The following is a 15,745-nucleotide window of genomic DNA, read 5'->3' as shown; positions in this document are numbered from 1 at the left end:
CTTGCATCTAGTTCTGTGAATTATGCGAAATGTTTGATGTACAGAGTCCATTTTGTATTTGATGATTGTTGAAATTGTGTTCAGTGAAGGTTGGGCTCTGTATCGGGCTATAAACAGTCTATTTTGTCTCACCAATAATGGTGTTGAAATTTGAATGAACTGTGTTAGCTAGGTATCATATATTTGTTGTTCTTTCTCTCTTTTAATATTATAGAAATGGATGACAGGAACTCCTCGGGTGAGGGTTCCGCCCCCTCCCCGGCTCATGGCGCATCCCACCCGGCTGACGCGGAGGTTCGTTGCATCAACATCAATCAGGCGCAGCCAGTCAGGCATTGCTCCAACGAAGTGGAGTAAGTATCACTGTCTGTGTGGGCGGGTGGAGTCTTGCCCCTGTCGGACTAGAGTATTATACCAGTGGTCGGTATCAGTTTGTGTGGGTCGAGTCTCGCCCCTTTCAGACTAGAGAGAATTTTCATACTGGTATCAGTGTGGGTGGGTGGAGTCTTGCCCCATTCAGACCAGAGAATTTTCATACCAGTGTCAGTGTGTGTCAGACCAGAGTATTTTCGGACTGGTATCAGCGTGTGTTGGTGGAGTCTTACCCCTTTCAGACTAGAGTATTTTCATACTGGTATCAGTGCGTGTGGGTGGAGTCTTGCCCCATTCAGACTAGAGAATTTTCATACCAGTGTCAGTGTGTGTCAGACTAGAATATTTTCATACTGGTATCAGCGTGTGTTGGTGGAGTCTTACCCCTTTCAGACTAGAGTATTTTCATACTGGTATCAGTGCGTGTGGGTGGAGTTTTGCCTCTTTCAGAGTAGAGAATCTTCATACTGGTATCAGTGTGTGTGGGTGGAGTCACACCCCATTCAAACTAGAGAATTTTCATCCTGAGTCCTGTTTCATAAAACTTGTTATCAGCGACACCTGCCACATTATTCTATGACAAATTTGCAAGGATTTTAGTAGCTAATAACAACTATTGTAACCTGTTATTGATAACAAGTTTTATGAAATGACACTGATGTCTGTAGCCACAGTCACACTGGCAAAACATTGCGATGTTCAAGTTCACAAAGTCTTTGCAATCTTTGGTCATCTGTCCACACTGGCAACCGAACTTCTCAATGTTTTAGTTCTAGACTTTAGTGTCACTGGTGCTGCAGGCAACTCGCTAACTAAATATAAAATGTGTGGTGTATACAGTACATGGCTGTGATACAGTATAAGGTGAACTGGTCTGTTAGATCCCAGTATGATTGACTGCGACTCCCACTTCAAGGTTCTTAAGGCCTGCAAAGCTTCGGTCATCTCATGGTCTCAGACGAACCTCTCCCAGTTCAGATTTAATTGACCCTTGAGGGGAAGAGCTCATAATCCCACTGGACTTTGATATTGCCCTCGTCCACTTTGATAATTGCAGCCAAAGCCGGGGAAATTCTTGAGGGAGGTCTGGGATGGGCAACTGATTAAGTTCACTCAGGAATTGAGTGGGCAGCTTCATGAGATTCTACTCAATGAGAGATTTGAAAGGCTGACCTCAAATCACTGGTTTCTATGGCAATGCTGCAGTCTGATTACATAGAGGGAAGGTTCATCCTGATATTTTGTTACTTTGTGTGAAAACAGAACAATCAGAAAAGAACATAAATTTTTACTAAGTGCCACTGGCAATTGATGCATATAATGTAGACATAAACTTTTGCATGCATTTTTATTTTCCAAATCTTAGCTCCTCAAGAAATTCGCAAAAATTTCATGCATGCAAAAATTTCTGGTCTTACAGTAAACCTCTTATTTTAGATCCAAATTTGATGAAACCGTACCATTCTGTTCACGATTTGGATTGCACCATGACAGACACTCCTTTCTCATGCAAGTCATGTCAAGCAGTGTTCACTGGATGTGTCCATGACATTTGCTCCAGCGACAATTGCTCCCATGAAATATCTGCATGCTAAACCAAACATAAATTCTACCCACAAACATATAACTCTAACCCTAATCCTAGTAATCCAGACAAAACCTAAAACCATATCGCATCCCTCAACCAAACTCTAAGTCATCCCTTGGAGGAAATAAGTCTGGAACAATTGTCGCAGTGCAGTAAATGTTTTGTCACCTCACTGGATGCCCTGTATGCATCTCGGTCACACATCTACAATGTCACTTGCATAACACTTTCTGATCTTATGAAGATGTTTAAATACTGCATAAGCTGTTATTTTTGTGAGGGTTTGATTTTCACAAATTTGTGAATCACTGTTGGACCACAAATTGAACAACATGCCAAAATGTCGCCATACACTAAGGATGATGATGTACTTACGATAGCCTCGATGTCAAATCGCAAAAACAACATCTTGCGTAAATATCTGTACATGAAATGAACTGTTTTATAGTACGCTGTGACATAAATCAACTTTTCTCAAGGTAGTACTTTTTAAATGAAGAAATCATAACTGTGAGAATATCACTTCTGCATTTGATATATTAACAGTTAATATCTACCCAACATGCCATGATGATAAATATCCCAACAGTGACAACAAAATTCTCCAAACACAATGTACTTGTCGAATAAAAATGCTCACATTGGTCATTTAGTGCTTATGTATTGTTACTTCCTCTTCCTGCAGCACGGGGAAATACACCTTCTTAACATTCTTCCCAAAGTTCCTGTTTGAGCAGTTTCGTCGCTATGCCAACGTTTTCTTCCTCTTCATCGCCCTCTTGCAGGTGAGGATAGTTGTCTTTATCCAGTGGACTCCCATTTTAAAGAAGTCCTCAGGACCGGCAGTTTTCTTTCGTTATATTGAAATTTCATCTTATCTGAACAAATAGACAATAAAAGACATAAAACGAATAATGTTCCAGCATGAATTTTTACTTCATTGTAACCTGAATTTCGTTATAACCGTGTTCGTTATAACGGGAGTGCACTGTATGCCTCTTCTTTGGTTCTTCCGCTGGCAGTTATTGTCTCATTTTGACCGTACATCTCAAAAGTAGACCATTTCTTTATCTCATCCCCTGATATATTCATTCACTGGTCCTACAATTATTGTTATACAAATAGTGAATGATCACAAGATTTCGCACAAAGTAAAAGATGGAGGTGCTGTATTCAACGAGGCGAAGCCAAGTTGAATACTCGTAGTGCACCTCATCTTTCACCAAGTGCAAAAACTTGTTTACTTTATGAGTAAAGACCAGACACTACTTGCTTTACGTAACACCTAGGACATCAACAGATGTGGTTTACACAGATTCGACTTGAAGATGTTTTACGAAAATGAGTGACCAACTACACGCTTGTAAGCATGTTGTAATTGTTGAGTATGTGCAGCTTATGTTTGTTTATTTTGATATAAGAGCCATGCAATGGAACAAAAACTTTTGGTCAATCATGAGTTTAACACGGGAGTCAATGGAAATTGGCGACGTCAGCCATGCAATATCCTTTTTTGCTCAAACAAAATTGCACGGCTGACAGCAGCAGTGTGCGATGGTACTTTTAACTGAATGTCACGTGATGGACAGTTGACCAGTCGGATAGCTTCATTCTAATTAGGTGTTGTATAAACTTATATAACAGCAGTTCCTGTGAAGAGGCACTGTTTGTGAAGTTTCACATTTAGCTCAACTTTGGTAGATGAAAGAAAGAAAGAATTCTTTTGGTAGTATAAGTAGTAAATGTATAGATTACACCCTCATGAAATAAAGGAGATATAAGTATGATCCCTCAGGCATTATATTAGTTTCATGTCAATTATGTGAACAGATTATGAGATTTTTAGATTTTATCAGTATTTTCCTTCAAGAAAAAAAAAAAGAAGTCTGAATTTTTCAAAGAATCCACCTGATCAAATGCGCATTTTGTAGAGAGAAAACTGGGTTAATGTGAGTGCATCTACCTCATGTCCCCTTCCCACTCCTTTGTCCGGAGTGAGCAATCATTGTACAGGATATATTACTTCCTGCTGACTCAGCAAAACAATTACACCGTGTGCTGTGGAGCAGCAAGGCAGATGTAATGGTGGTGTTGAAAAGCAAACAGTAAATAAAGATTAGTCTTGTCTCATTATCTACTTACGTAGGTCTGTAATTGGGTGTTTCATTAAAGAGAGAGTGGGTGGAGGTGTTTAGGTCATTCCGAGTTTGAAACAAATGAATGCTAGGTGATGAATGATTGATATCCAATTGCCGTGGCTGGAAAAGGACACAGGGGATGAAGAGACACACTCATTTGGGAAATAATTGCAACTTTAAAAATCATAGTGTTTGCCCTTTTCCAATCACACTTGTAATAAGAAATTTCAAACCTGTGGCAGTAGATACAAATTGTGATTTTCTTGCCACCCATTATGGGCATGTGCAAGTGGCTGAGCAATTTTCTAATGTTGCAATATTTCACTTTAAATAGCTGTGTTTAAAATTATGGTTGCAAAATGAATGAAAATGGAATCATATGAAAGGGACAGGTGGAATATTCCATGGGTGCTTAGTCTGTCCCCTACCCTTCCATACCCCTTCCCCCCTCCTCCCCACCCCCCCCCCCCCAAAGCCACTCTACTTCTTCATAGGCTGTATACAACCTTTCAATAACTGCTTGAGGCGTAGGCATCGTGTGGAGTGCGGAACCTCTCCATATGGGCATCTTTCCAAATTAAAAATTGTTTGTATTTCCCTGTTTCTTGTTTTCCCATAACATCCCTTCCTTTTTTTCTCTCATGTTATTTTTGGGTTTGGTTTTGGAATTATTTTTCCAGGAAACAAAAAAAAAAAAATTGATGTTTTGTTGTTGTTTTTTTGTAGTGCAGAGAATATTGTGGTAAGATTGTTGGGCTCTAGCTATTTCTTTAATTGGAACAGCTTTGATTGAACTTAAAAACCGCAAGTGTGCAAAAAGGGGGGGGGGGATGACTGAAGTGATGTTGTTGGCATGCTTTCATCTGGAAAGTCAAGCCAATTTTGCTCAATTTCCCGCGGCACTATTTCTGGCGAGGGATGGCTGGTGAAAAGCATTGGTGCCTAATTCTGGCTGCTCCCTGCCTGTGCCACGCTACGTTCTCTGCTTGCCCTCCCGCTGGAGTAGGCCAGGTGTCCCGCCCCCGATACAAGCCCGTCTCTACTACGTCACCCCTGGAAATATTCCAGAGATGCAGCTTAAAGTGCATTCACAGTTTTGGGGAGAAAATTTTCTTTCAAATTTGTCTCAGCAAGTGCATCAAGTAAACAATTGTTGGAGAAATTATCAGGAGAATGCCAGTAGAACTGAAATAAAGTTTTCACGGGAATATCATATGATTTTGACCAAAGCATTGAAAAAAATATGATGATAGCCTTCCCAACATATACGTACGGTATCTGTGCTTGTAAACTTTAAAATTTTGTTTCCCACTGTGTGTGTGTGTGTGTGTGTGTGTATGTGTGTTCAAGTGTGTGTTCGAGTGTTTGTACACGTATGTAGTGTGACTGTACTGTACATGTACATACAATGTATATTATACTAGTCCACACTCGTACACTGAGGTAAGTGGGCCTGTACATGTTATTATCGTGCTATTTGTGAATACTAGTAGCAGAATAGCTTTGAAAACTGTTTCTAGTGAAAGTTAAGTGCAACAAGAGTGTGCCAAGGGCTTTGAAATGCATTTTGAAGCTGGTTAATTATGAACACGGTTGTGATGGTAGACATAAGACATGATTCATCCATTCGTAGTATGGTAGTCTGGTGAGATATCCCTCCCCCATTACTTTTATTTTACTACATGGCAATGTTCCAGGTGTATGTTACTGAATTTTAAATGCAACTACTGTGCACTGCATAAGGGTAAAATTTGTTGTTAAAGGGATATTTCTATAGTTTTAGTTGAGATGAGGATTCAGATTTTAGGTTTTTGTGAGGTAATTAGAAACTGCTTGTAAAATATGAAAGAGCATACTATTTTACGTAAAGAGGAATTTAAAGTTTATTTGATGAAAATTGTTTTTGAAATGGCTGAGATATCCAAAAGCAAAGTAAAACAGAGTGGTCATAATAAAAGGTTGGTCCTCCTTTCATTAGGACCTCTTTGTTTTTAGACATCTCAGCTGTTTCGAAACCAATTTTCATCAAATAAACTTTAAATTCCTCTTAGAATTGTATGCCCAAGGCATATCTCACAAAAAAGTTGAAAACCTGAAGTCCCATCTCAACCAAACTATACCATCCCATTAACCCGTTGAAGACGAGTCCCGAGTATATACTCGGGCAGGTGTCTATGGGAAATGTGTGTTGTAGCAAAATCAGCCCGACCTCAGCGGGTTAAAAAGGAGATGAAACTTGATGCCAAGTTGATATTGCATAAAATCTTGTTTAAGACCTGTCCTGTATACTCAGGCTGAGATTTATTCATACTTTGTGATATTGTTATCTAAGAAAATGAAACTGTTTTCACCTACTTCAGATAATTGTCTAATACAGCTATCTACCTTTCCTGTGCCATTTTGTTATCTCCTTAATGTAATATCCAGGAAGATATTAAAGAAACTTGTTTTTCAGTTTGACTTTATATGGCACCCGTCTAGTTTTTTAAATCAAATTTTAACATACACCACTTTACTGCAAATTGAGCTTGATTGTGTGTAAAAGAAAAAAATGCATCTGTGTGTATTTCGATCGGTACTTCAGTGGTTTTTTTTTTAATTATTGACTTTGCTTTCTTTCTAAAGGATAGGAGAGACAATACCTTTTTATCTTGATGCATTTGGTTTCAGTTGACTTATTTTCCATTTTCACACACACTGCAACCTACCATACCCTATCATTGAAATCTGGAATCGTGCAAATTTGACAATGAAATTATTTCCAATGAGTCATTCTTCAGTTCAGGTCTGTTTGATTTTTATTTCTGCTTTGTTCGTGAAAGTCATACATAGAATTACACTGCACATATTTGAACAAAACTATACAAAGTAAATGAGCACTAAAAGTCACAATGAATGATTATCAAAGTGTTAAAAAAATGTATTGAAATTTAAAGAAAAAAGTCAATGATACAATTATTTTCAGTGAAAGAGAAAAAAGTGCAGGAGTCTACTATCTTTATAGCAGGTGCTTGCACACACATATGAAAAAGTGGGCAACTTGGAAGGTTCTGGTTTCATTAATCCACAAGAATAATTACCCCAGAATGATAATAATAATAATGAAAAACTGAGCTTCCCCCAGTTTTTGAAAATCACAGTCAACATTTCAGTCGTAGAATTAGATTCTCTGACCAAAGTATGTGAAGCACATGCTCACTGTATCATATAAGTTGAACATTTCCCAAGTCAGTTTTGTTTGTTTGTTGTTGTTGTTGTTGTTGTTGTTGTTGTTGTTGTTGTTGTTTTTTTTTTTGGGGGGGGGAGGGGGTCCCACCTCAGTCTCAATATGTTCAATTTATTATATTTTAAAAGCTATTGATCTTTTGGACTGCCCGCACAAAACGTTTTTCTAGTATAGACCATATTATAAAGGCAGCATTTAGTGAAATCCAAGCTGCCTGTTCACAATTCTGTCAATATACTCATCTTACTTTTGCTAGCTAATCTCCGTCTCCCCGTATTTACATCAAATATCAGCAAACCTCTCACCAAATATTTAAATGTTCTGTTATTCCTGCACATCATCTGATACCTCCGTGGTTTTTTTTCTTCCACATTTTCTCACCAGCAAATTCCCAGCGTCTCACCCACCGGTCGCTACACCACGCTTCTCCCGCTTATATTTATCCTGCTGGTGTCAGCCATCAAGGAAATCGTTGAAGATATCGTGAGTGGAAATGATGGCTCTATCTCATTATCTCTGGCTAACTCTGACATTGAATTTCCCTGCAGATATGATCTTGTTATTGTAGTCTATTTTTAGATGCAGTAATATAAACCTCAAGTAGGTATCTTTTATTGATCCACCATGTATACGCTTCTATCATAGGCAGTGTTTTGTCTGAGAGTTGTGAAAAACACAGTCCAGATATCAAGAGTCATAAAAACTATAATTTATATGCAGAGAAGAGTGGTAATTACAAAAGAAAGTGAAACAGAGAGACTAGAGAGAGAAAGAGAAGCTCTTTAAGTTATATATATATATATATATATATATATATTTATATATATATATATATATATATATATATATTTATACATATATATATATTTATATATATATATATATATATATATATGCAGAATTCATAATACATAGACTCACATGGTAAAAGCACTATTACCTAAAAAGATGGAGAAATTTGTTGATTTTTATAAAGACAAGGTGGTGAGTGGTATATAGGAATAAAGACAGTGTGTGTGTGAGAGAGAGAAATTATTTAGTAAATGAAATGCAGTACTCATATGATTCAAAGACTTAAAAGACTGGAATACCAAAAACATGGAAAGATAAAGAAAAGTTGGAGTTGCCTTTTACTGTGCTAGCCATGTTTATCAATGAAAAAAAAAGTAGATAAGATGTAAAGAGAGGAGGAGACATAAAGACAAGGAAATGATGTTAACAGTGGGACAGAGAAATGGGCAAAACATCATTTGAGGATATTTGATGAGATGTCTTTCATAAAGTTGATTATCTTTGCCACACTACCACAAACTGATTATGACTAGTAGTGCCTTCTTACTTGTAAAATCAAATAATACATTCATCATCTGACCACTACTGCAAAAGCTGATATTTTTCGCGCAAGTTATTTTTCATGCTTCGGCAGGTGAGATGAATATCATGTGTTTTTAATTCCACAAAATGGAGACATTTAGATTATATAGTGATACATGAAAGTGAGCAAAAATGTCTGCCTGCTTTTATTTCTGTGCTAGTTTAACAGTATTAGATCAGGTTCTTGTCACATAATTGAATTGAATTGTACTACTACTGTAGTATTTATGAGCTGAGAAAGTGCACAATTCAACTTGTTCAAATATTTGTACGGGTTTCAGAATTCAGGCTAGCCAAAAGTACATGTAGCACAAAATCCGCCAAAATTAATGTAAGTGGAAAAGTGAGCAAAGAAAATGGGATTCCATCGGGATTCGAACCCGAGCCCTCCGGATTGCTAGACCGGTGCTCTACCGACTGAGCTATAGAAAGCCCTAGTGCAGTGTTCGTCCCAGAAACCCTAAATTCTCAATGCTCGGATGGTCAGAAGCTATAGCAGTGTGTTTGTGTGTGACACACACGCACACACTTGAACCTGGCATAAACCCGAAGGATAATTCAACTTGGGGATAAATGCGAGGGATCACCGAAGTGATGCAGCTTTTTGAGTTTGTAACAAATAAAGACAGAATAAACTGACCAGAAAGAATATAAATTATTAGTGGAAAAGTGAGCAAAGAAAATGGGATTCCATCGGGATTCGAACCCGAGCCCTCCGGATTGCTAGACCGGTGCTCTACCGACTGAGCTATAGAAAGCCCTAGTGCAGTGTTCGTCCCAGAAACCCTTAATTCTCAATGCTCGGATGGTCAGAAGCTATAGCAGTGTGTTTGTGTGTGACACACACGCACACACTTGAACCTGGCATAAACCCGAAGGATAATTCAACTTGGGGATAAATGCGAGGGATCACCGAAGTGATGCAGCTTTTTGAGTTTGTAACAAATAAAGACAGAATAAACTGACCAGAAAGAATTAAATTATTAGTGGAAAAGTGAGCAAAGAAAATGGGATTCCATCGGGATTCGAACCCAAATATCTCTGCATTTACAGTATTCAAAAGATGTTTGGTCAACCAGGCTTGCCTGTGTGCTGTTTAAAAGTACATTCAATATTGGCTATGTAGCATGGTCTGATTTTGTCCAAACTTACATCATGTTTGAAAACAGGAGGAATATTTCATGTCCAAACCTGTCATGATTAGGCAAATTAGGTATTGCCACTACCTGCTTTCCACAAATTGTACCGAACCTCTATGGCCACTGTCATTGGGTCATTATGGAGTCAAATTTGTGTATGACACAATATTTATTCTTTCTTATCTTCATCACAGCTGAAGTGACCCTGTGATTGGGGTCATGATTTATCAGATTTTATGATCTGTTTGAGCAAGGAATAGATGACTCAATGTAAACATCACAAGATCAGCTAATGAAAGTTTTATGATTTTTCAATCAATCCCCAAAGGTTAGATAAGTGTGTGGTCATGGCAATAATCACGCAGATAGAGTAAGGGACAAATTTGTGATGGTGGTTGAGGGAGGGGGAGGGGGGAAGAAGGGAGTGATTTGAAAATTATATTAATCAAATATTTTAGGAAGTTTGGACAACCTAAGGTCCTCTGGCAATTGCTTGAGATTCACAAATTGTTTAATGTTTGTTAACTGATCCTGTAACGCTCATTACAAGTCCTCTTCTCTCCTCAAATAAAGCTCTGTTAATAGTGACTATATTACAGTCATTTGAGCTAAACAGAGCTTGAATATTGGGTATTTTGTATAATATTTGCAGAAGTCACTGCACATTTCAATTTTTCTGATATTTTAGATGTATAATGAGATATAACATTAATATCATTGTAAGACTTCAGTGGGTTATTTAGTTACAAGGGTTTGAAGAACTGTTTGAAGATGTTACAAACAATGACAAGTAAAGGCTTACATCACTTCTGTGAGATTTAAGATATTTAGGCAGAGTTGTCAAGCACTGAAAGATGTGCAATGTGCAAACTAAAAAGGGGCAGCGGATTCATCATGTGACTTTTATTTACAGGCTGAACTCTCCCCCTTTAAATAGCAGTAGTCTCGTCTTCCCATCAACATGGCATTTGTAATGGCCTCTTCCATCTTACATCACATCCCGCCCCTTGTTACATGTCTTCCTCCATTACATTCCTTCGTGTTGATTCATGCCATTGATACAGTTAGTGCCATGTTGTCTTCCCCGGCAAACATTCCATCCCTTGAAATTAACATTGGAAGTGTCCTTAAAGCTACTTGGACTCTGTAGTCGTTGGACATTTGATTTCATTTAGTGTGGTTTTTTTTAATGTCTCTACATAGAAACAAAAGGAAGCTAAATAACATACTATGCCACTTAATCTGTAGTACCAAATGGTATTCATATTCTGGTTGCCTTTATTATTCTATTTACCTTTGTAGATAAATGATGCATAATTTAGTACCTATACTGATAATATTTTTGTTGGAATTCCTGCCGAAGTACAGTATGTAATACTTCTACTACTTCTACAGATTGTTCAATTGTCCTCAAACTTCACTGATATGTTCTACTAATATTACTGCATTCACTCAATCCACATGTATATTTGGGTTTCATTCCACTCTATGAAATAAACAAAGAGAACAAAGCATGCAAATTACCAACCTCCTCTTAATTCATCAGTGTATTTCCTATTTGTCCTCCAATGCAGAAAAGACATCGGGCAGACGATGAAGTTAACAACAGAAAAATTTTAGGTAAGTCAGCAAGAGGGGGTCAGGATTTTACATCTTATGTGCATGTCCATTTCCTTCAACTATTGCCTTATATTTTCTATATTACTTTAAATTACTTTCCTTTTTCCTTCTCCATGTTACTCATCTGTCTATTTTGTTTTCCCTTTTCTTCTTCTCACGCACTGTTTGTAGTTGTAAGCTTTTCACCATTTTTTTTTCTTCTTTGTTTCCGAAGATCTCACATATTACAAGTCTATAGTGTTTTGAGTGGGCTCCTCATTAAAAAAAAAAAAAAAAAAAAAAAAATGTATTACTATATTTATCTTTTTTCCCCAGAATGTGTACTATACAATGTAGGTCTGTATTTGAAGGCTTCCTTTAAATGTTTCTAGACATACTGTTAATTTTGCTATTTGTATTACATTAAATGTATGTCCAATTTTTGATCACTATGTTGTATATTATGTTGAAAAATGAAAAAAAAAGAAGAAGAAAAGTTTGAATTAAAATTGAATATTTTGTAACAACAAGAATGAAATTTGGTCAGGGTAGTCCATGTCAGGTCTGTAAAAGAAGATGTGTATAAATATATGCCATAAATGTTTCAGCTCATAATCCCAAGATCAAAATCACCTGTCATTTATAGAAGGTCCAAATTCCTTGTTTATTTTGAAGAGCTGTTCTTTATTTTTTTCACTGTAATACGAAGAAGTCACATGATGTATTGTGCGTCAGAAAGAAATTCTGTTCTTGGAGACAGGCTGACAGGCAAGTTTAAAGGGAATGTACATTACTGGTTGAGGTGAGGATTCAGGTTTATAACATTTTTTTGGTGGGATAATGAGAAACCTCTAATGAAATATGAAAAAGCATGTAATTTCAAGAAGGATTCAGCATTTGTTTGATGAAAATTAGCCTTGAAATGGCTGAGTTATCCACAAAAAGCGATCCTACATGTATTAAAATTGACAGGCCTCGATATATATGAGGATCTCTTTGTTTTTTCCGTGTTTCTAGATATCTCAGTCATTTCAAAATCAATTTTCATCATATAAATTTTTGATTCCCCTTTGAATTGCATGCTCTTTAACATTTCATAGAGTGGTTTCTAAATATCTCGCAAAACGTTACAAGCTGAAGCCTCCCCTCAACCAGTACTGTACAGTCCCTTTAATACAGAGCTGACCTCTATTAAAAAAGGAAGAAATTTTATATCCCTATGATTGTGAAAGTAGAAAGGTTTTGTTTGTGCATAGGCAGTGCTTTGTTGATTGTACAAACATTTGAATGCAAAATCTTCGAAATTTTGTGAGACACAAAGCTACAGACCTGCTGCAGTGTTGTTTTTGAATTAGCTGTTTAACATCTATAATGATAATTAGGGGGTATGATGTTTATGATAATATAGCCATAACTATAGAATAATTTAATGACTGTTATGATAAGGTTGGTAGCGATAGTAATCATAATAATGGTAATTCAGAAGAACACCAGTTTTGTGCCTTGCCTTGGTGGCTTTGATGCAGTATGCTAAACAAGAACTTACTAGAGGTAACTAGAGAATTTCGCTGAACCTTCCAGTCTTCGTGCTATTTTTGTCAGTATGCCTGTGTTCAGACTGCAGTATATAAATAGTGCCTCTATTACCTCGGGCATAAGTTAAATTGATACTCAGCTCTGTACACTGCCTTCCTGTCTGTAGCTTAAAGGGATGGTATAGTTTTGGTTGAGATGTGGATTTGGGTTTTAACTTTTTGCGAGATAATTAAAAACCACTTATATGAAATATCAAGAAGCACTCATTTCTAAGAGGAATTCCAAGTTTATTTGATAACAATCAGTTTTGAAATGAGTGAGATATCCAAAAACATAGAGGTCCTTATAAAAGGTGGGACCCATCTTTTATTAGAATCTCTTTGTTTTATTTTATTTTATTTTTTTGATACCTCTGCCATTTCACAACTGATTTTCATCAAATAAACTTGGAATTCCTCTCATGAATTGTATGCTCTTTGAGATTTCACATAAGTGGTTTCCAATTATTTTGTAAAAAGTTAAAACCTGAATCACCATCTCAACCAAAACTGTAACTCCCCTTTAATGCACATGACTTTTTTTTTAAAGGGCCATATGCAAAAGTTAGATGGGGGGGGGGGGGTAGCATTGGGGTGAAGGAAGAGATAAGTGAGACAAAACTGAACCAAACAAGATGTAAGTCTGCCCAAATAGATATTGCAGCTGTTCAGTGATGCACTACAGGGTCTGTGATGGGCCCTCGGGGCAGTGAGTCGCTGTTGCCGGGCAACGGGGCTTTTCCTATTTATGATGTCACACTCGCGTTTTGACGACTCGCACAACGACTGTGATGTACATCGATGTGTCTGATCTTTGCCCGTCAGATATTCATGGCCACACTATGAATCAGTAAAGGAGACGATACAGGCTTCTTGTGTCATGCTGCTCTCTAATATTGTATCATGGACTTCTTTAAATTGAACGTAGTTGAGGGGCACCGAATGACGAAAATTAGCACAAAATTTTGTTTTTGTGTTGTTTACAGCATATGGTATAAATAAGTAAAGTGTGTATGTGTTTGTGGTGCAAGTACCAATCTTTTCAGAGTTTTTTTTTTTGTGTGTTTTTTTTTTTCTCTTCACTGCAGAATCAGTCACTTGTAGGAAATTCAGCTTAAATCTTGAAATTAGTTGTTTGGTTGGTATTTTTTTCTGTTAAAAAACCCAACAACTGGAACATGGTTTGTATTTTACTTGTCTGATTTTAATTCAAGTGGGTGACATTTTTTGTCAACGACACCAAAGGGTATTCCTATCTGTTCACATTAGATTTAAGATACCCGGTACAGATCATTTGAATTTTATGCTGTAAGCATTGTCAAGTTTTAGCTTCTTATTTTACTCCGGGTATGATCCCTTACATATAAGATCTATTTTATCTTCATTTACAGTTCTAAGAAATGGATCCTTTGTGCACATCAAATGGCGAGAGGTAAGTGATACATGTTTGTTTTTTCTTATTGTGTGACATCATAACGTCCGTAATCTTGGTAATCTTAGACGGTTAAACTCCAATTCACCTCATAGCAGGAAGATGTGAGTTACAGTATGCTTTACGCACATTTACAAAATGATTTCATAGGTGCTTTTAGGCAGAAAGGCAGCCCCCCAAACCCCCCCCCCCACACACACACACACGCAGACGCAAAAACAAAAACTAAAATGCACTTCCAAAAACAATAACAAAAGGAGACAACATAGCTTTGCTGTTGGTTTGCAATGTAGTAGTAAATGCATTCCTTTTGGAGTTGAAAGCAATCCCAATTCTTGGAAACCGCCTGAAATCTGCCAGCGTGAGAATTTTGCCCTGATGTAACATCTGCATTGTATGAGAAAGCAATAAATCTAGTAGCTTGTTCTTGCTCTCCTGAGCGGTTTTACGCAATGTTTCGTTTCGGTCATGCACTTTTGCATCGCCGGATAGAAATCTCGCGCTAATTGCAGCTTCGGTGCATTTGTCGTTGACACTCATACCTCGTAGCAATTACTGCTAAGGGAGCTAATAAAAGAGAGTGGTAGTCTCCCTCATCAGACTCTATTTTCACATGCAGATGATAAGTGACAAATGATGGCTGTAGTCTGTGGCACAGTGAACATGTGCCTGCAGATGTACACTAGGTGTGCACATCCTTCCAAGGAAGAAAGTGTTAATTGCTGCTAAACATCAGCACAATGAAAGGTTAGGGCTTTGAGGCTAGCAACTAGTTTCTATGTTAATTTGAAGTAAAAGTTCAGTATAGCAGACTAATTCGGACCCCTGTATGGATAAGCCATGCTGCACATTAACAACCAGAGCCCTGTTTCTATATATACAACCGTCTCTACGGAGTGTTGGTGAACTCACGAATGAGGAATGTATTATTCATCTGTTAAATGATAAATGAATCTACTTTCATTCATTTCTTTGCTTGAGAATCATGATGATTTTATGAATTTTGAATGACCCTTGCTGGTAACAAAACCATTAAATGTGATATTGTGTGTATATGTGACTCTAGAGGAATTATTCACATTGTCAATCTATGCCCCCCCCCCCCAGGATTGCAGGGGGGGGGGGAGGATGAGGAGAGGGGAAGGAGAGGAGTATCAGGCCTTATCATGGGAGTGTCGAAAGCAATCTTGAGCATGGTAGAAAAAAGAACAACCATGACTTTTTAGCTCAAAGTGAGCTATTGCGATCGCTCTTCGTCCGGCGTGCGTCGTCCGGCGTGCGAAAACTTTTACATTTTCATCTT

General features: G+C 37.5%; 1 protein-coding gene across 1 annotated transcript in view; it reads left to right on the top strand.

Annotated features, from left to right (window-relative positions):
* The first annotated feature begins 216 nt into the window (after nucleotides 1–216).
* Nucleotides 217–15,745, top strand: part of LOC139725005 (probable phospholipid-transporting ATPase IA) — a 78,162-nt gene continuing 62,633 nt past the window's right edge. Inside the window, exons 1-5 of the mRNA XM_071636096.1 lie at nucleotides 217–353; nucleotides 2,646–2,745; nucleotides 7,709–7,807; nucleotides 11,412–11,457; nucleotides 14,402–14,442. Coding sequence (XP_071492197.1) covers nucleotides 217–353; nucleotides 2,646–2,745; nucleotides 7,709–7,807; nucleotides 11,412–11,457; nucleotides 14,402–14,442 — 423 coding nt within the window. The remainder of the gene's footprint in view (nucleotides 354–2,645; nucleotides 2,746–7,708; nucleotides 7,808–11,411; nucleotides 11,458–14,401; nucleotides 14,443–15,745) is intronic.

This window comes from Diadema antillarum, unplaced genomic scaffold (assembly GCF_040938485.1).
Source record: "Diadema antillarum isolate AM-2024a unplaced genomic scaffold, OU_Dant_1.0 seq00000009_RagTag, whole genome shotgun sequence".
Classification (NCBI taxonomy): Eukaryota; Metazoa; Echinodermata; class Echinoidea; order Diadematoida; family Diadematidae; genus Diadema; species Diadema antillarum.
This window is presented reverse-complemented; position numbering and strand designations above follow the sequence as displayed.